Raw genomic sequence first — 20,896 nt, 5'->3', positions numbered from 1 at the left:
TAGATTTTGCTACAAAATTCATTTCAAAGAGAGGGGGAAAAAGTCCTTTGGCCTGATGCCTAGTTTGTCATAATCATTTTGTTGTTTGTTTGTTTGTTTGTTTCAATTTTATTTATTTATTTATTTCTAGTTTTTGATTTTTATACTCTTTACTCAGCCAAGGCTCAGGTGACAATTGGTGGTCAAACTACCTTCCTGCATTGAATTTCTCTTTCATCCCTCCCCAGTGTTCCAGGTCCTGTGGTGGAGGTGTTCAGAAACGTGAGGTTCTTTGCAAACAGCGCATGGCTGATGGTAGCTTCCTGGAGCTTCCAGAGACCTTCTGTTCGGCCTCCAAACCGACTTCCCAGCAAGCCTGCAAGAAAGAGGACTGCCCCAGTGAGTGGCTCCTCTCAGACTGGACAGAGGTATGATGTCCCCTAGATGGAGAGAACAAGAGGCATGAGTAGGAAAAGTGACCCCAAACACATACATGGGAAAGACAAGAGAACCAAACAATTCTCTGAACACTACAGGGCAGTATTTTGTAACTATTTATACCATAGTATGTAACTAGCTTTTAACTAGGCTACAGGGACCTGTGCTATGTGGCCAGCCCTTACCCGACATTCGGAAGCTGAGGATTGTAAATGGGCTCCTCTTGGAACAAGACCAGAACACGGGGTTCTTCTCCCTAGAGCTCCACTCCCTCCCCCTCCTCCTGACCTCCCGGCACCTCCTACTCCCAGATGTTTCTAGTCTCTGCTCAGGGAGGGCAAAGCCTCTCTAGTTCTTCTCTTCCAAGTTACTGGACAATAAAGGATATGATTTATTAGGAAAAGAAGGCCAAGGAAATCCTGCCTTTTTACTATTAGTTTCCTGGCTCTTAAGCTTCAACAACTTCCCAGCAAGAGAATTTGAGTTCCCCTGTTGCCCTACATTTGGGGCAGCAATTGCCTCAGTATTCACCACTCCCCGCTTCCCCTCCCACATTAGCATGTACCTCCAACTCACCGATTTTTCTAAATAATTCCTGTTCTACCATCAGCATGAATTAATTCATTTACATGCAGTTTCAACACATTTGTTCTCAGCCCCTGTGACTTCTTTGAGTTGCCTTGACTCCTGCAGCTCAATAGCTCTATGTCTTCCCTAGTGAAGTCCCAACATTATGGGATCACAAGCAAATTAAACCAAAACCAGGATCAGTAGGCTGGAAGTGAGAAAACTCATTGTTTAAAAACAGATTCAAGATCTTCTCCTTTCTCCCATAAGCATTTGAATTGGCCTCCTCCACGCTTGGCCTGTTTTATATGGAGCTGCTGATAGTTGAAATACACAGAGACATTTGCTTTCAGAGGGGAAAACTGCCTATGAGAATTAAGATACCAGCTCACTTAACATAGGTCCTGAGAATTCTTGCCCCACACAGTATCAACCTGTTCAGAGTCTAAGGACACCACAATTGAGAGCAACCTACATTACCACAGGTTTTATTGTTTGAAAGAAAAATTATCTCTGTCAATATCACACTCCAGATGTCCCAGAACAATAAATGATAAAACAAATAAATGATAATTTATTTTTGTATTTAGAAACAATTTGATTTCAGCAGGATGCATACTTAAAAGTGTAGAGAAGATGGACATGTATATACTCAAGTATGTGTCCATGCTCACACATGGACATCTGAGCGACCATTCTTCCATGGGAATATTGATTTGGAGTATGACATATGCATGAAAAAAAATATAATAGAAACAGCAACTCAGGAAAGATCCCTGATGTATTTGCCAAGTGGCTCTAGGCAAGGACATCTCTCAGTGGAGTACTGTAAATGTATTCCTCTCCTAAGTCTATGAGAAAATAGCCTGTCATGAGTGGTTCCAAGGAAAGGATTCATGTGTGTCATCATTATCCTCTTATCTTCCTGCATTTGATAGTCTTTAAAGGATATAGTACCCAGAAAATTCAGAAAAAGAGTTCTCTTATGTCTGCAGTTTTAAGAGAGAGACACACTCATGATTAGGAACTAAAGGAATACCACTGAAGTGAGGTCCCATTTAATAATGCAGGACTTTAGAAAGGTGTTATGGGTATTTAGGAGTTAGACTCAAGGCAAGCAAACCAAGCTTTAAATCCTGAGTGTTGATTACTGGTTGTATAACCTTGAGCTAATTAACCTTCTGGGTCTTTATTTCCTTGCCTATAAACTGAAGATATAATATTATCCACATACAAGTGGGAGGCTTAAATTAACTGATGCATATAAAGTACATCATGCCTAGTAAAAGTTACCTCTTATTATGATGATGATTCTCTTCCATCTGGGCTCATTGTCAGGAGAGGAAATTATAGGAAGCACCAGCATTGATTGACTGGACTCAGGGCCACAGCCCAGGTCTCCCACGGGCTTTGCTGGTTTTCTGAGGAGGAAAAGATTATGCTTGGAGAACCAGGAGGAATTATCCAAAGAGTCTAACTAGGTTCTGTGCTATCTGGGTTGGTGAGCAGAAATTCTGAACACTGGGGAGGGGCCTGGAATGGGGGGAAGCAATCACCAAATCACTGGGGTTACTCTCAAGTCGTGCCAGGGAAATGTGCTTCTGGAAGCATTCACAAAGGCCCACTCTGCCATCCCCAGGGCCATTCTGTGGTCCCCTTGCTGAGATGAGATGTTCATTCCATACCCCCCACACACACACACACACACACACACACACACACACACACACTGCCTTTTGGATAAAGGAGAAAACTGCATGATCTATGGGTGTTTTTGTCCTTAGCTCTCTGGGCTCAGTCTCATGGTTACTGCATAGAACTCCTCAGAGACAGAAGTAAGCCAAAGTTTTAGACATTTCAAAAAAAAATTACTTACAGATTCTATTCTGAAAGGAAGACCTCTCAAAAGACTATCCTTCTCTTTTAAAAGAAACCCTTCAATCTCCTGAAAGAGTTAGCTGCTTGATATTTTTAAATCATATTTTTATGAAACTTGTCCCCATCCCCCAAAATAAAAGAAATTAAAGTCAGGGTAGTCCATTTGAGAATTAGAAGGACCTTGGAAGATCCTGTAGTCTAATCTATTTCTTTTTAAGTTAAAGCCTCAGGAGCCTTTTAACAAGTGAAATGTTACTATGAAGTCCAAATTCTAAAACAGATAGAATGAGAGCCACTTCAAATGAAGCATAGATGGAACCTTCAGATTTCCAGTGGTTGGGTCTCCCCATCCCCGAATCCCTTCCTCATTGTAGTTATGCAACACTCCCTGGCAATCCCTGCTGTGGCTTAGCTTCCCCATTTCAAAGATGTGGAGACTGAAGCTAGAGAAAGCACTAGACTGATCCAAATCATAATGCAATCTTCTGATCTGTAGGCGAACTATTTTTCTGTGTTTTTACTTGGGCAGCACTAAAATGACCATGATTTTAAAACATTCAGCCTCCTTTCCCCCATCCCACCTGACCCTTGGATTAAGTACTGTCATTTACAATAAAATAAGTGATGGGTGGAATCTGTAATCCACAATTGTTAGTAACAAAAGCAGCACGTTTGGATTCTCCTCTCCATCTTTTGCCTCTTAAATTTCTTTCTGAGTGGCCTATGTCGCAGTACTTTGCACAGATTAGTGTCATTTCAGTGTGCTAGCATATAAAACTTGAAAATATAAGGTAACTCTGTTGGTTTTTATGGTCATTTTTCAAGTTCACATGGCACGCTGCCATGACCCCAGTTCAGGCCTTCATCATCTCAGCCTGGACCGTGTGCGGCTCCTTCACTGACATCCCTGCCTCCCATCCTTCTGCACACTGTTGCCAGATTCACCTTCTCAAAACACCTCTTTCATCATGTCACTCCCCTCCTCAGTGGCTTCCCATTGCCCTGTGGACCAATTCCAAACCTTCTGTCTGAAAATTAAATAAGTCTCCAAAGTCTGGCCCTAAACTACCTGTCAAGCTGCTCAACGCTCTTGGAGCGGCTCCTCTATTCAAACAGGTTTGGTTCTGTCCCCAAGCCTGCCCTGGCCTTCTACCCTGAATTCTTCTGCCTTTATTCTGGAAATTTCCCTGCCTCCCATGCTTATCCATGTTGCGTTACACCCATCTTCAAGTTCTAGGTCAGGACATCCCTAGTGGACTATAAGCATTTGATAATTGTTAGCATTAATTTTATAATACTTCATTTGTTTTTCTAATTATGTATTCTTATCAAATACTTTACTATTTAATCCTATAGACAACTTTATTGATATATAATTTATGTATTACATGTAGCACATGTAAGAACTGTATTCCTTTTTTAAGACTGAATAATATTTCATAGTATAAAGGTACCAGATTTTGTTTATTCATTTACCAATTGATGGACATTGGGTTGTTTTCACTTTGGAGCCATTACAAATACAGGAACATTTGCATAAGTTTTTATGTGAATATATGTTTTCACTACTCTTGGGTAGACACCTAGGAATAAAATTTCTGAGTCCTACATTAAATGAACTTTTCAATAAATTATTAAACTGCTTTCTTGGGGAGCTGTAGGAAGCTGTTTCATCTTACATTCTCAGCAGCAACTTCATTTGTTGGCTAATGAAAAGGGTTCACATTTTCCTACCACTTGCCAAAACTTACCATTTTCTGTCTTTTTTAATATGGTTATACTAGTGAATACAAAATGATATGACATTGTCATTTTTATTTGTATTTCCCTACTATACTATTTCTTTTTAACAATACATTTGACCCCCACACATACCTTTCATTTGAATGACCCCTCCTTGAAACTAGAAACTGTCTTTCACTTCCTTCAAACAAAGCAGGTTTTTCATAACAATTGTCTGATGGTAGGCATCAAAATATTAGTTATCTGTGAAGGAAGGAGAAGGGGATCCACATTAACATTATTTTGTGTAAGGCATTTTTAAATATATTATCTCATTTAATTTACAGGCTTCTAAATTAAATGTAAGAAATAGAAACCGCCTTAGAGATATTAAATCCCTTGCTTTCTAATAAAATGCTGAGCTGGGATTTGAACATGGTACTCTACACTCTTTCCTCTAAAGTCATATAAATAAAAACAGGTAAAATACCAGTAGGAAATTTTAGAGTGGAAAATACTAGCGTGGAATGTGTCTACAAGATCTCATGTATTCCACATTGTTATTTCATAATTAATATTTCTCTCTCTTTCAGTGGCTGTCGCTTTTCCAAGCCACTTTTCTCATATTTTGGTGAGTTTGAGAGTCCATACAAAAAACATTAGCCTATAGTTCCCTGAATTTTTATGCATTTGGCCTCTTTCTTTCCTCACCAGTGTTCCACGAGCTGCGGGGAGGGTACCCAGACTCGAAGTGCCATTTGCCGGAAGGTGCTGAAAACCGGGGTCTCCACAGTTGTCAATTCCACCCTGTGCCCTCCCCTGCCTTTCTCTTCCTCCATCAGGCCCTGCATGCTGGCAACCTGTGCAAGTGAGTATGTCAGAGCTCTGGGCTGGAGACAGAACCCCACTTAGTAGGAGCCACTGTGTAGGGGCCTTCCCTAAACCAAGACCAGTGGCAGATTGTTGGGCAGCAGAGCCTTTGGAGAGGGCTGCAGGCTGGAGAGCTCAGCTGGAGGTGGAAAAGGAATCTTAATCACATGTGGCCAGGCTGAATTCTCTTCGCCACAGGAAAAACAGTTTGCAGGGGGGAAAGTTCACTCGCTGGCATATAGAGTTCTGGAAGCTAGAGGCAGCATATTACTAATGAAGTCTAATGTTATCCACTCTGGGGTTTTAAACTACTCTGAGCAGATTTGTTCTGTTCAATATTAATCCCTAGAGTTGTAAAGGTAAAGCTTCTGGACTCTCCTCACTGTAATTTAGGGCGCTGGCACTTTGCGGGGCCTTAAGTAGACATTTAGTAGAAAATATTCCCCTTCTCTATCCTCTCTGCCTCTTTTTATGATGCTGATTTCTTCTTTCAAATGCTTTTAATGAGAGGAACTGCCTTTTCCCCAGGGCTCTGTCCCACCTAGGACCCTGCACCTCAGCTTCCAGGCCAGAAAGACCCAATAGGGTGCTGCTTGGGGTGCCACAGCCCCTCATTAGTTCTCTGTTTGGGGGTAGAGGTAACTTGATGGTCCACAGCTGGTAGCCAGCTTCTCTTCTAAGCCATGAGGTGTTTGTTAATGATGGCCCTGGTCGAAATCACTGCCTAAGAGCTCTTTCCTTTTTGTCCCATTTGTCCCTTCTCACTGCTGCATCTCACTGCGGTTCTTCTCTGCTCTTGCCTTTTCTTCCTCGGTCTCTCTGGCATCCCTCTCATGCCAGGGCCTGGGCGGCCAACCACAAAGCACAGCCCTCACATCGCAGCTGCGCGGAACGTTTACATCCAGACTCGCCGGCAGAGGAAGCTGCACTTCGTCGTGGGTGGGTTTGCTTATCTGCTTCCGAAGACGGCTGTGGTGCTCCGGTGCCCCACGCGCAGGTTCCGCAAGCCCCTCATCACCTGGGAGAAAGATGGCCAGCATCTCATCAGCTCCGCCCACATCACAGTGGCACCTTTTGGCTACCTGAAGATCCATCGTCTCAGGCCCTCAGATGCGGGCATCTACACCTGTTCTGCAGGACCCGCCCGGGAGCAGTTTGTGATTAAGCTCATTGGAGGCAATCATAAGCTTGTGGCCCGGCCCCTGAGCCTGCGGAGTGAGGAGGAGGCCCTGGCAGTGAGGAAGGTCAGCCCCAAGGAGGCCCTGCAGACCCATAAGCACCAGAACGGGATCTTCGCCAATGGCAGCAAGGCTGAGAAGCGGGGCCTCCCTGCTGACTCAGGGAGCCGCTACGATGACATTGTCTCCCGGCTGCTGGAGCAGGGGGGCTGGCCCGGAGAGCTCCTGACTTCCTGGGAGGTGCAGGACTCCATGGAAAGAAACACGTCCTCAGAGGAGGACCCGAATGCCGAGCAGGCCCTTCTGCACCTGCCCTTCACCATGGTGACTGAGCAGAAGCGCCTGGACGACATCCTCAGGAACCTCTCCCAGCAGCCCGAGGAGCTGCGCGACCTCTACGGCAAGCACCTGGTGGCCCAGCTGGCCCAGGACATCTTCCGTAGCCACCTTGAGCACCAGGACATGCTCCTCAAGCCCTCTGAGCAGAGGTTCCCCCCCGTGGCCATCCCTCCTCATAAACATGTGTCTGGCTTCAGCAGCTCCTTAAGGACCTCCCCCGGGGAGGCTGGGGTCGGCTCTCGTCGGCCACACCGCAAGCCCACCATCTTACGGAAGATCTCAGCTGCCCAGCAGCTCTCCGCCTCGGAGGTGGTCACTCACCTTGGGCAGACTGTGGCGCTGGCCAGCGGGACACTGAGTGTGCTGCTACACTGTGAGGCCATAGGCAACCCAAGGCCTACCATCAGCTGGGCCAGGAACGGGGAAGAGGTTCAGTTGAATGACAGGTGAGCTACTTGGTGGAAGAAGGGATGGGAAGAAGGGAGGGGAGGCCAGGGACCACATCTTGCCCATACCAGGCTGTTCACACATCCTCTGAGGTGTTTCCAAGGGTAGGGCTAGAGCACAGGGCCTGGGAATCTCCTCCTGGGTTTCAGGCCCTCTCTCAGCACTGATGGACTGTTGGAGCAAACATAAGGTATTTAATTTCTCTACACAGTACGTTCTTATCTTTATAAGGCAAAAGCAACACTGCCTACTCACCCCTATCCCCAGAGGATCCCAAAGATGAATGAGATACGCTCTGGATGACTTTGAACTTTTGGCAGAAAGATAACATTCCAGGCCGAGGCATTATTATGTTTCTACTCTGTGAGATGAACCACTGAAAAGTTTCAACACCAGGACACACTCTCCATGTGTGGTCACACAGGGCTGGGGAGTGTGCAGCCAGCACCTGCTGCTCCCCATGAGTGAGCCTGTCCTCTCTCTGGACTGGATAAGGCTATCTATTCCAGAAAGCTTTTATTCCCAGTTGGACCTGTGATTAATTATTTTAATAAATCTCTTGGTGTCTCCATTTTGATGTGTCCTTATTGGAGTGACAGCATCGTACCATATACTGGTCTCCCTGGCCACAGGCATTCATATTGTTAAAATCAACAGTGGTAGTAGAAAAATAAGAACAACATTTTTTAGCACAACCTGTGTGCCAAGCCCTGTGCCACACGTACTTTGTTTTTCTTTTACTATCTGCAAGGACCTTAAGAATAACCATAAGCAGCTGCTATTATAACTGAGTAGTTACTATCTACCAGGAAATCTCCAAGGTCCCTTCTACCTCCTCCACCCATTTACAAACAGCCACAGAAGGTTAAAACCCATATGTTGATGGGAATGAGGGAGGGTCTTCAGCATAGTAACTTCAGAATTTGCTATACAAATCGCTTCTGAGTATCCCACAAACCAAGGGTCCAACGATGACATGAGTTTGAGAAGTGCTCAGTTAAAGCTAAACAGATGTATTTACTGCTGCATTTTATTTCTATTTTTTAATAAAGCACTTGATTTTTATTATAAAGGTAATAAAAGGGCTATCAAATGATATCCAAATCTATAAAGTAAAAACAGCAAGTCTCCCACATCCCTCCAATCCTATTCCTCAGGGCAATCACTCTTAATAATTTGATATACGTCCTTTTAGAATTTTTATGTGTTTTATTGTATTATATAAAAATGTATATGCACACATAGGATTTGGATTTTTTAATGGGATATTAGTCATGTTCAGAAATTTGACTTGGTTTTTATTTCACATGTCTAGGAGATGTCATAATAGTAGTAGAGATCTATGTCACCTTTTTAACCACTGATTATTGTTCCTGAATACATTTAACTATCCCCCATCTGAAAATTATCTTGATTTTTTTCCATTTTTTTAAACTTTTTAAAGCATTCCAGTGTGTGTTGTGACTTTCTAAGTGGACAATAGAGAATGCAGTGTTTCCAAACTTATCCTTTGATCACTGAACAATTTTTTGGCTTAGTAATCTCAAGAACACCAATAATTCCAGAAGCATTTAGAAAGCACTGCCTTAGCCTTTTAGTTTATACCTTGATGGGCACTGAGAGTCCAACCCTAACCCTAAGGTAGAGAAGGTGCAGCAGCATCTTTCTGGGAAAAGCAACATGGCAGCCAGCTGCTAAAGATACTAAAGTGTTGAATCTAAAACAACAGAGGGCACATCTTGGATCCCCAGTCACCCAGAATATTAATTGGGTGTTGGTGTAGCATTAGAGGGAAGGCATCTGGGGTCCAGGGACAAATAATTTTTGACATCATCAAGATTTCTTTTTCTAGATTTAGCCTTGAAAACACATTTCAATGTACATTAGTTGCATGCAGTTAGGAAAAATAAGACATTTCTGTTTCTGATCTTTGGCATTATAATTTTTTTCCATTTTTACTTGTGGCTGGCTGGTAAGAAATGTGAATGAAGCTTGGATTTCTATATACTTTCCCAAGTTCTGTTTGAGAAAAAAGAGTGAGCAAATCTGCTGAGAGTGTGTAGGAGGCATGGGCTGCCACTGGGACTGCTTTGCTGTGGGGTCTTGGTGACCTGCTCTGTGTTGGGTGTCATTGCTTGTCATTACTGCATCTGGTAGCAGTTCAGAACTACTGATTCATTTCTAACAGAAAAGTGCCAAAATACCCAATTGTATGATTCAGTTAGCCTGATTTTTTCTTAGTGCTCAAGTCTACCTTTCTGTGAATCTGCAAGATTCAGTTGCCTGTGGGTCAGTAGGACTTTTATTAAGGTAGACTATAAATAGCCTGAACTAACAGGAGCAGTTCAAGGTAGAATGCAAGTGATTGAGAGAATCCTACCATTTCTCCAACTTTGAAATATGCAAAGCTTCATTTAAAAGAAATTGGTTTTACTAAAGGATCACTAACAATTTAGATACAACTGTGTGTGTGTGTGTGTGTGTGTGTATAAAATTTACTAGTTGAAATGAAGTTCACATGATGCTCAGAAGCATATGTCAACTTCTCAAGCAGTGGTTTCCTGAGTATCCCTGAGTGTATTATGACAGGCTGTTTCATCATAATCCCCACTTTCTTCTTCCTTTATTCCACAAACATTCCAATATCAGACCCTATGTTTGATTCTGAGGATAGAGGAAAAGAAGACTAATTCCTTATTGATGAAATTCAACATCTAGTTGGAAAGCCAAAAAAACAAAGGCTGTATTAGAAGTGCTGAGCGAGAGGCACGCATAATTATTTATTCCATAAGTATGTATTAATCTTCCTCCTATATGCCAGCTATACATCAACTCACTGGGAACCCTGTGGTGAGTGAAGCAGGAGTGAGGGTTTTCTGGTAGTTGGCATGCATTTCAAGTTCTGCTCAAATAACCCATCAGAGAGAGATTCCCTAATCATTCTATCAAAAAGCACACCCCTCATCACTCTTTATCCCTTCAACTCTGCTACTTTATTAGTAGAATTTATCATCATCTGATGTATAATTTACTTGCTGATTGCCTGTCCACAAGGACAGAGACTTTCTTCATTGCTGTATCCCCAGTGCTTGGAAGTCAAATAGGTCATAAATAGTCAATGAATTGATTTGTTAATGGAGCAAGACAACAAACACAGAAAAATAAGCCAGAAAATACCAGATTGGGATAAGTGGGGAGAAAATTAAAACAGAAAGGGTATAACTTGGTGACCACTTTAGATAGGTACTCTGTGAAGATTACATGTAAATCAAGTTCTGAATGATGACCAGTTTCCAGAATGTGATGTCAGGAAGAAGAGCCTGCCTGGACGAGGAAAAAAAGCAGTGCAAAAACCCTACAGGGAAAAGAGTTTTGTGTGTTGAAGGAGCCTTAAAAGAAGGTCATCTGGCTGGAATGTGGGATGGGATGAGGCGTGAGGCTAACCAGAGTCCCAGAGAAGGAGTTGGGGTTTTAGTCTGAGTTCCAAGGGAAAATTCTGGAGGATGTTAGGCAGGGGGATTGCAGAGGAGCATGAGTAGAACCTGGGAGGCTGTGGAGGGCTCCAGGGTATTATTCCCTTCAATGCCATAAATATTTTCTGGATAATACAGTGATAAGTATAAGGAAGTGAGATGAGAAATAAGAGCACTGCTCTCCAGAAAACAAAAAACACTTGAAGTGCTCTGCATGAAACTCCAACAGGCAGAGTACTTGTCTTTAAACTTCTGGACTTCAAATAACTGGACAGAAGGAGGGTTCCCAAATTGAGTGCACATAATAATTACCAGGAACCTGTTAGTATGCAGACTCTCCCCTGGCCCCAGAATATCTTTCTGTAGTAGAAACCCATAATTTACATTTACAGTTAAACAGGTTCCTCTACAGCTCCATAGCCAGAGCTCCCAGGACCACCTCTAGGAAGCACTGAAAGAGAAAAGAGAAGATAGTGAATCCCAAAGTAGAACTACATGCTAGATTTTCATCTTATTAAAAGACTTGGTGGAGGTAGACAAGTCTCACTGCTGAAATGACCCTTGGGAACGGGGTGTGGGGGGGGGAACGGGGTGGGGGGCGCTCTCCTTTCCACACTCTCCTGTCCTCTTGCCTTCCCTCCCAATATTTCATTCACTCAGGTCCTTGAATTGGAGAGAGACCGGACTGTGAAAATGCAAGAGGCTGGGGTATAAAAGAAGCAGAGCGAGGAGAAGTTAGATTCCAAAACTGCTGCCAGTTTTCTGGAAAAGTCCTGGACTGGTTGAAGGTTGAGATGACTATGTGTGGGTGGCCACTTGAGAAAAAGAAGCAGAACTGGGATTCTCAGCACAGCCATCAGCTTGAGTTAGCAGTTTTCTTCAAAGGCCTGTGCCACCTGGGTTTTTCTGTTTGGTTCGTTTTTTGGTTTTCTTTCTTTCTTTCTTTCTTTTTTTTTTTTTTTTTTTGGTTTGGTACCAGGGATTGAACTCAGGGGCACTTGACAATGAGCCACATCCCTAGCCCTATTTTGTATTTTATATATCAACTGAATTGCTGAGCGCCTCACTTTTCCTGAGGCTGGCTTTGAACTTGCAATCTTCCTGCCTTAGCCTCCCAAGCAGCTGGGATTACAGGCATATGCCACTTCCCTCAGATGCCACCTGGTTTTGAAATCAAGAGAATGTGGCCTCATTTTCTCTTTGCTGTCAATGCTGAATTCTCCCAGTTATGTGGATCTGTAATTGACAGCTATTACCATGTTGCTCACTGCAAAGTCCCCGAGAAGAGAATGTGCTAGATTCACTCCATGGGCCTTGTACACTTGAAGCTACCTTCATGGTTTGAAACCATTAATAGTACAGCCCTGGAGTAGCAACTTAAACCCCCAAAATAGTTTACATGTAGAATTCTATTTTCTATGTTTAACTCCTCAAGTTTATTGATCATGGAGGTTTTAATATTTCCACTCAGTTTATTACAAAATTGGCTTCTCCTTGCCCCACTCATGTTCTAAGGCTGCATAAGCATACACTTGTCTCCGAAAAGGTTCTTCCCTCCCCAACAAGTTTCCTCTTTGGTCAGAAGTTTCTTCTTTCTGACCAAAGAAGAAACTTGTCTCTGTCAAAACATCCCTTATCTGATTGGATAAGCATTCTGCACCAACTTAAGCACCTCTTCTTAAAAACACTTCTTTTGACACTTTGAAAACCACATGAACTTGGTTTTCTTCCTACTCCTCTGGCTGTTCTTTCTCCTTTCTACGACCACTCTTCAGAGGAGACCTCTTATCTAGAGTCTCATTCACCATGCAGTAGTGACGTTAGTAGCTCCTGTGTTCCCCTTTATGCTAGTGATTCCCACATATTTAGCACCAGACCTAACTTCTCTTTTGATTCAAATATGCCACCCTGTCCAGGTGCTTCACAAATAGGTCCGCTCATTATATCTAAAACTAAACTCCTGAATCCCTATCTCAATAAGGAATAGCCCTGTCCATTCATGCCAGAATATTTTTCTTTCTTCTTCATCTCCCAATCTGGACTCTCTGGCTCCTCAGAAGCCCTCTCACCCTCTACTTCCCTCTTATCTGGCTACCTCTGCTCAGGTTTGTCTTTGTCAACTCTAATTGCAACAACTTCATAGCTACAGGGCTGCCTTCTTTAGAGCAAAGGATGGCAAATTACAGCCAGTGGCTTTAACATCTTTTAAAGGGTTATGAACAATGGCTTTTTAAAGATTATTAAAAGAGCCAATGAAATTGAGCACAGAGCTATTAAGTTCACTTGCTCAAGGTCTCACGCTTAATAAGTGGTAGAGCTGGAATTTGGATCTGGGTTATATAAAGAGTTATTAAAAGAATAGCTTTTGCGTTTTTAAAGGGACTACTAAAAACAAAAGTTGGAATGTAGAACAAGGACAGCAATGGTCCTCTGTGAAGCCTAATGTGTTTATTCTCTGTCCCTTTACTGCTCTGTGTTCTAGACCATTCACCATGCTACCCCAGAACACCTTTCCAGCAAACCTGTTCCTACTGTCCCCAAGCCTAAACCTCTTTAATGACTTGCCATCACCTGAACATAGGTCCAAATACCTTTATGTGACATATAAGGCCTTTTATCTTCTAACCTGTGCCTATCTCTCTGGCTTCATCTCTTACCATATCCTCCACCTATGACATTGATCCCTGCTCTCCAGCAATGCCCCATTACTTGCTGTTTATGAATTTGCCTGGGACCATCCAACCCACTTTGTCTGGCTAATTATCTTCTTCCTCACAAGGAGCCTACCCTCTTGGAACCCAAGGGTCCTGATGAGCCCTCTAGTACCCACATAGCACCCTACCCTATACTCCCTTACCACTGATTTGAATTAGCTGTTTGGTTTTTTAAAATTACCCTCTGGATTATGTCAGTCTCCTTCCAGGGCAGATGTTTAAGAATATGTCTTAATCATATTTTCTTCAGAATTCTAAAAACCGACACTCAACAGATGAAAAACTGAAGAATGAATAAACAAAGAAATGGATAGATGAATGCCAGCGTATAGGAAAAAGGTTTTCTAATTTCTGGGAGGCTGTGGTCTGCACCGCTTTGCAGACTTGCAACCATGTCAGAGTTCCAGAGTGATACACACTTTTAATGAGCATTTCTGCCTTGCCTATGTGTTCTCCCCTACAGAAGTTTCAGGGAACCCAGATTCTAGCAAACAAAGTTGTACATTTTGAAAAGCATTGCTGTACGGTGAATAAGTACAAAGAGTAAATACCTTATGGCATCCAGACCATATTTCTATCACAGCCAGACCCATGGAGAAATCTTCATGGTCATCATCAGTATAGCTAACATTTATTGAGCACTAATATTGAGTTTCAGGTGTGCATATATTCTTACAAAAAGCTTTTAAGGTTACTATCCCAATTTTACAGATGTTGAAATTGAGGCACAGTGATGTTAGATTAACTTGCTCAAGTTTTCACTCAATGAATGTAGAGCTAGAGTTTGAACCCAAAGCATTCTGACTCTAGGAAGTATTCCTTTTTTACTGTTCACTTAGTGGAATACATGGACTTGCCATTGTCTTATAACAAAATCATTGGTGTCAAGTAAACCTAGCATAAAATTAACATTCAATATTCCAGCCAGGTGACTTCCAACTTATGAGGCTCTCATTTTCATTTCTGCATATTTGTTTTAGGGACAGCTTTTTCTTCTATAGGCAGCTCTACCTTAATTTATGCAACCAGCTATAAATACTCATATTGTAAGGCATACTGAGCACTCAGTAAACCTTGCAGTGGTCACATCTATCTGTGTGTGTTTACGGTTAATGATCTATGCATTGTGTGTTTAGAGACTAAGACTTATATAAGCAGGTTGAAGCTAAGTTACTCCTTGATTTTCAGTTACTTTGGATAAATATAAAACTTGTCACCACTTTTTCAGTTGAGATTCAAGTAAAAGCTATCTCCAATTTGCATTTAGATACAACATATACCACACCTCTAGCTAAAAAAAAAATATGGTAAATAACCCTTCCCCCATCTGATACCAGGAGGCTTACATAATGTGGACAAACACATTCAATATTTTTATCAGAACCCAACTCTAGAAAAAAAAATACCTTTAAGGACAATGCTGACTATAGAAAAGAAAAGTCAGATTCTCCAAAATTGTCACCCTAGGTTGTATTACCAAATTGGGATGAAGATTGATCTTTTCCTCTAAGAAAAATATAAATATTGCTGACAGCATCACACTGGCAGGGTAATCCTTGCTCACTATTTAACACTATCAGGTCAACACTGAGCTGACAGTCGCATAATAACCACAGTACAGCTGATCACGTCATAAAGCATTTACACAGGACTTTCCTTAAGGTTGTGAGAGTTTTCAAAAGGAATGCAGGTGAACATAAAAAAATAATAACAATATGAAACTAGATAATTTGAAAAAATATTTATTTCTCCTTAAGGATAGGATATAACTCATGAATGATGTTCTACTTACATGGAATGGAGAAAGGGCTAATGCCAAGGAGTTTCTGCCTGTTCCTGTTTGCTTCCTCTTTTGAGTCTAGGTGTTTCCACCTTATTTCCTCCTGCTCTCTTCACCTGGAGGCACACCTGATGCTATATCAGTTAACACAGAAGCCCATAGCAGTAGAAAATAGTAAAACTGAATCATAGCGACTTAGGCACAGGTCCTAGTTCTGCCACTTCCTATTAGAGTCCACCTGAAACTCTCAGAACCTTGGTTTTCTTGCTAGTTAAATGATACTAACAAAGCCAGGCACTAAGTTTTATTTTTCCCTTCAGAATAGCAAGGATGTGGGTGTATTAGTCTGCTTTCCATCACTGTGACAAGATCCCTAAGATGATGAACTTAAAAACTACAAGGGTTTATTCTGGCTCACACTTTTGAAGATTTTGTTCTATGGTCATTTGTTGCTGTTGCTTTGGGCCTGTGGCAGCACAGTATATCATGGCAGGACCACATAGCAGAGGAAGTTGCTCATCTCATGGCAGCTGGGAAGTAGGGAGAGAAAGGGGTTCCAATATCCCCTTCAAAAGTACACCCCAATGACATAACTTCCTCTCATTAGACCCCACTTCTTAAAGGTTCTGCCACCTCCCAATAGTGTCACAGGCTGATGACCAAACCTTTAACACATGGGCCTTTGGGAAATACTTATCTACATCATAGTAGAGGAGAACAGAAATAGTGTCATAATGGATACTCATTTGTCAGCATCCATAATCATTATCAGCTAGACGTAGGGCCATTGTATCACACCATCTTCCAGGACATCACAAAGAAAGAAGCTTTGCTATTATTGCAAGGATCACTGGGCAGTTGTTTAAAGAGTTGGGGTAGAAACGTATTCAAGGGAAACAACATGATGCAAGATCATTAGCTAAATCCAGGCATCAGGAGAGGATGCACACATCCTACTGATATTTTTTTGCTATCATTTCTGATCCAGCAAGAAAGAGAAATCTGTAGCCTCTGAAGGCTTACACTTGCCAGAAAGCTTTGGACAGTATTTCAAAGTGGTGTTGAATAGGAGATGAATCAAGAACTATTTGGAAAGCATTAACTTGGGCAACACAAAGGGTCCACAGATGGAAACTCCTCAGAATGGAAGAGAGAATCAGAAGGGAAATTCCTCCAGGGTCAATTTCAGAATCACAGTTGTGAATAATGCTATATGTAAAAGTCATAAGCCCATGAAATGCAGTTTCCAAGTTTGCAGATAATATAAAAACTGGAGGCAGGGAAGATAGGGAAAGAAAAATAAACCAGTTTCAATTTGGTTTGGCTTGTTTCCTTTCCAGAACTAAAGGAAATGGAGATGACAAATGTTTTTCCCAGTTGAAAAGTGTAAGAATAGCAAGGCAGGAAAATAGGGACCATCTCAATAAATATATAAACTCAGTAGAAGGAAAGTAATGGAACTCAATGCAAAGGTCACAGAAATGACCACTGGGCATCAGGCAGGTAGGAGCATCAGAGAACACTAGACAATTCATGACAACCAACAGTAAGAGTAAGGCTCTAAGTCAGAACTGTCTAATCCCTGAAGGGTTTGAAGATCTGCAAAGATCCCACTAGCAATGGGCTTATTCTTCTAGAAGGGTGGTCTTAGCAAATGGCAGATAAAGTAGTTAAGTTTGAGGGGGGTATTATTTATTTTTTGTTGTTTTTTGTTGTCTTCATTCATTTTGTATAAATAAAGAAATTACTGGGACAAACGAAGTGAAAATTCTTTCATGTCGAGGTCAGACATCCACATGTTTACCATTTTTTTACTGCTTTTTTCTTAAAAAGGGCCAAATAGTAAACATTTTTGGATTTGTAGGGATCGTATTTCTGTCCCAATTCTGCCTTCATAGTGTGAGAGCAACCATAGACAGTACTTAACTTGTATGGTGGAGTTCCAATAAAACTTTATTTACAAAAGCAGGAGACAGCTGGAGTTTGAAGTTCCCCTATTCTAAGTTAATAGGAAATCCAGCCACAGTCATTTCATGCAGAGGTTAGGAGTTTGAAATGAAATACCAGCAGGCAGAAAAAAACTACACACATTAGCAAATTCAAGATTTCATGAATTTCTAAAAAGAAAGAAGCTAAAAATGTTGGCAAAAAGCATGAGGACAGGGTTAAGAATGTGTGGTCAGGTGGCCTTTCCCATTCCAAAAATATTTTCTATACTTCCATCTAAGCAATAGTGAAGCTTCCAGCATTAAATAACTCTTAGTTGGCAAGTACATTAAAAATAGCAAAGGTTAAAAAAAATTGCCCTAGCCAAATAGTGATATGAAACTCTTCATGAACCTCAAATCAGTTCCCCAAAGTATCTGTACAAAATAAAACTTCCTTGCAAGCCTCTGGGCTACTATAATTTTTGGTTTCAGAAAAAAAAAATATTCTTGCTCATAGAGGAGGTCTTCTCACAGCATTCCTTTTACCTCATGCTTCAAACTATTTAAAATCCAGACTTCAGTGATTGTCCATTTCCTTGAGTAACTACATACCTTGGCACAAATTACCCCCCACCAAAAATGAGGCCAAACCACATGTCTTCCTATTATGATGCCTCAGTGGATGCCGGGATGTGGTCAGTTTAAGAAAAGGTCAAAGGTCATTCCCCATTCCTGATTCCACTCATGCACCAGCTACACAAATTACTTTATGAGCCTCCTCTCTGAAATGGAAAAATAATATCAATCTAGTAACTTGATAGTGAGAATAAAATGATATAAAGCATATATACTTATCTAATAAATATTGGTTCCCATTCCCCCTGTGTGGTAGGTTTTATGCTAATCTAGGGAATCCCTAAGCAGGAAAAGAAATTTTTCAATTTAGGATAAGGAAAAAACATCTCTTCCTATATGTAGAAGTTTGGAGCCAACGATCCTTACTCAGATTGCTTTAAATTTGCTTATTTGCTTATGAGTTCACTGTTTTCCAACCCTCATTCTTTTACTCTTGTTATTTATATACTTTTCTGAAATTGCGGGATTCTGGCTACTTTTTTAGTGTCTAAAATTTCAGAATTTAGTTAATAGTGTTAAAACAGTTACGGAATAACTAGTTGACCTTATTCAGACATTCCTGAATCAAGAATGGATTAAGGCAGTTAGCAATCCAATGTGCCCTGTGGCCTTTGTTCTCCACAGCTCTTTCCCATGCTCTGGTTTCTCAAACAGAAAACCCTTTGCTCCTTCCCTGTATCCCTGGTCTATGCTTTTTCCTTGAAATCCCTACATTTCTCAATCATTCACCTATGCTAAACAGCTCCTCACCACAGCCAGAATATGTAGGCTCCAGCAGAAAGAATGAATACTAATGATGATGGCAAAGTCAACAACAGCTGCAATAACAAAATAATACCCTACCCATCAGCAGCCTGCATTTTCCTATGTGCTTTAAATACATTAACTCACGGAATCTTCACAACATCCCTAGGTAGGTGCTACAGTTCTCATTTTATAGATGAGAAGACTTTGTCACTGGGAAATTTAATAATTACTGGCCCAAGGCATCAAAGCTACTAAGTGGTAGACCTGGGTAGAGCCCAGTTAGTATGGCTCTTGAATTTGAGCTCTGGTTCACTCTCCATTATGTGCTATATTATAAACATGGTCACTTCAGCCCCATTGCTTTGAAGGTAACTAAACAAGTACTGATTAAGTATTTAGCAGGCCAGCATCATACTGAATACTGAAGACAGAACTATAAAAGAAATGGGAGAGTCCCCACCTTTGAGGTAATAATTTATTCTCTGAGAAAATGAGATGCTATATTTGGAAATGGCTTTGTAGAGTGGCTTAGAACAACTGGAAGATCAGGAAAGGGATGGAATTTTGTGGATTGTGGTGGCACACAGAGATAGAGCTTGAGTTAGTTCTTAAGGGATGGTGATGTTTTGGAAGGGTAGACAGACAACCTGCCTTTTTGTCCAAAGCTACTGACAAGGAGAGTCAAAGAGGTCATCTTGACTAGAATAAGAAATGTGTTCTAGGATGTGGAGCAGGTAAGTTTGAAAACATGTGGAAGCTACTGTTAGGAAGAATATACCCATGATTCTCAGCTTCCAGTTCTAGGTTGGGTCCCAAAATGTTTTTAAGAATGCTTACCTGTTAGGATAAAATACCTAAGGTGGCACAATATCGGTCCATATAGTAGATGGCATTTCTGATGGGAAATTCCTAGGTAGGTGCTACAGTTCTCATTTTATAGATGAGAAGACTTTGTCACTGGGAAGCTACTTGGTTATCACTGCCTATACCATTAAGAAACAATAAGCAAACAAACAAACAAAACCCACCAATTTATTAAATATGATACTTAAAAGGGCCTTTTTACTTGCAAAACTTTAAGAATGAGTTTATATGCTCTTCTATATATTCTTCACAGAAGCTCTTTGAAGCCAGTATTATCTCCAGTTTACAGTAGGAACTTAGACACTCACATAGTTGAATGGCTTGCCCAAGACCACAGGACCCAGACTGGAGTCTAAGTCCCTTGAATCCAACTTTAGAAGTTTTTCCCTTCACACAGCAGCTTCTCGTGGTTGGTCAAGGAGGTCAATTTGAAAAGAGGGCTTGCATAAGGCAGTGGTATTCACACTTGAGAGAAGAATCAAAAAGATATCATGATGCCATCCTGCTTGCAGAATTGCTCAAGACTTTGTATACCCAGAGCTGCCTCCTTTAAGTAAGATCCCTTTATCATGATACATTGAAAATACAGAGGTGACTTAACCTCAAGGAGATTGTACTTGGCCATGAACATCTTGTCCATATCTTATGCCCATGTATGACAAGGATTTTTATTTATACAATGAAAACAATTTTTTGTAGTCTCTCAAGTGGTCCTTACTTAACTGTAAAATGCTTTAAAAGACATGCTGTCACAAAGAAGCTTACATGTAAAGGACCCAGAAAAGCAAACTCCTCCTTTACTTTCTGGCTAAAAGCATGGGCAAATAAATAAAGCAATTAGTTTTAGCCCAGTAAACCAGAAGGGAAGTGAGATGCGGGTGTGGAAGGAAAGCAGGGAGTATTAGTATACCTAATATTGACCACAGTACCATTTGCTGCGTAGGTCTTAATTACGTCCATTCCATGTCCCCTCATCTTCTGATTTCTTAAATTCCAAAACAACCCCAGAGAGATTTTTCTGGTTTTGCTTGGAAAGCAACACAATGTTTTTCTGCCTACACATTCTAAAACAGGCCTGTCAAATTTGAAACCTAAACACAAGCTGACAGAAATCAGCTACTAACAAATTAAGTTAAATTAATAAAGTAGACGCCTGGAATACAAGGAAACTAATTTTTTTTTTTTCAGGAATCTTTCTCCTATGATGCCAGGCTAGATACAGAGGCTGAAGAAAACCTCCATCTCCACAGCAGGCCCTGCTTTTCTTTGCCATGCTTCCTAGAGAGCCCAACATGGAAACATTCCAGAACGACTGCTCCCCCTAGTGGCAGCCTCC

The 20,896-nt window shown here is 41.4% G+C and overlaps 1 protein-coding gene across 3 annotated transcripts in view; it reads left to right on the top strand.

Moving 5' to 3' along the window:
* LOC308639887 (ADAMTS-like protein 1) overlaps window positions 1–20,896 on the top strand; it is a 384,577-nt gene that overhangs the window by 272,661 nt on the left and 91,020 nt on the right. For all 3 annotated transcript variants that reach the window (XM_081278265.1, XM_081278264.1, XM_081278263.1), the window contains 3 exons: window positions 228–407; window positions 5,299–5,452; window positions 6,295–7,417. In XM_081278265.1, the coding sequence (XP_081134391.1) occupies window positions 228–407; window positions 5,299–5,452; window positions 6,295–7,417 (1,457 nt within the window). The remainder of the gene's footprint in view (window positions 1–227; window positions 408–5,298; window positions 5,453–6,294; window positions 7,418–20,896) is intronic.

The sequence above is a fragment of the Spermophilus citellus genome, assembly GCF_964194105.1.
Source record: "Spermophilus citellus genome assembly, chromosome: 2".
NCBI classification, from domain to species: Eukaryota; Metazoa; Chordata; class Mammalia; order Rodentia; family Sciuridae; genus Spermophilus; species Spermophilus citellus.
This window is presented reverse-complemented; position numbering and strand designations above follow the sequence as displayed.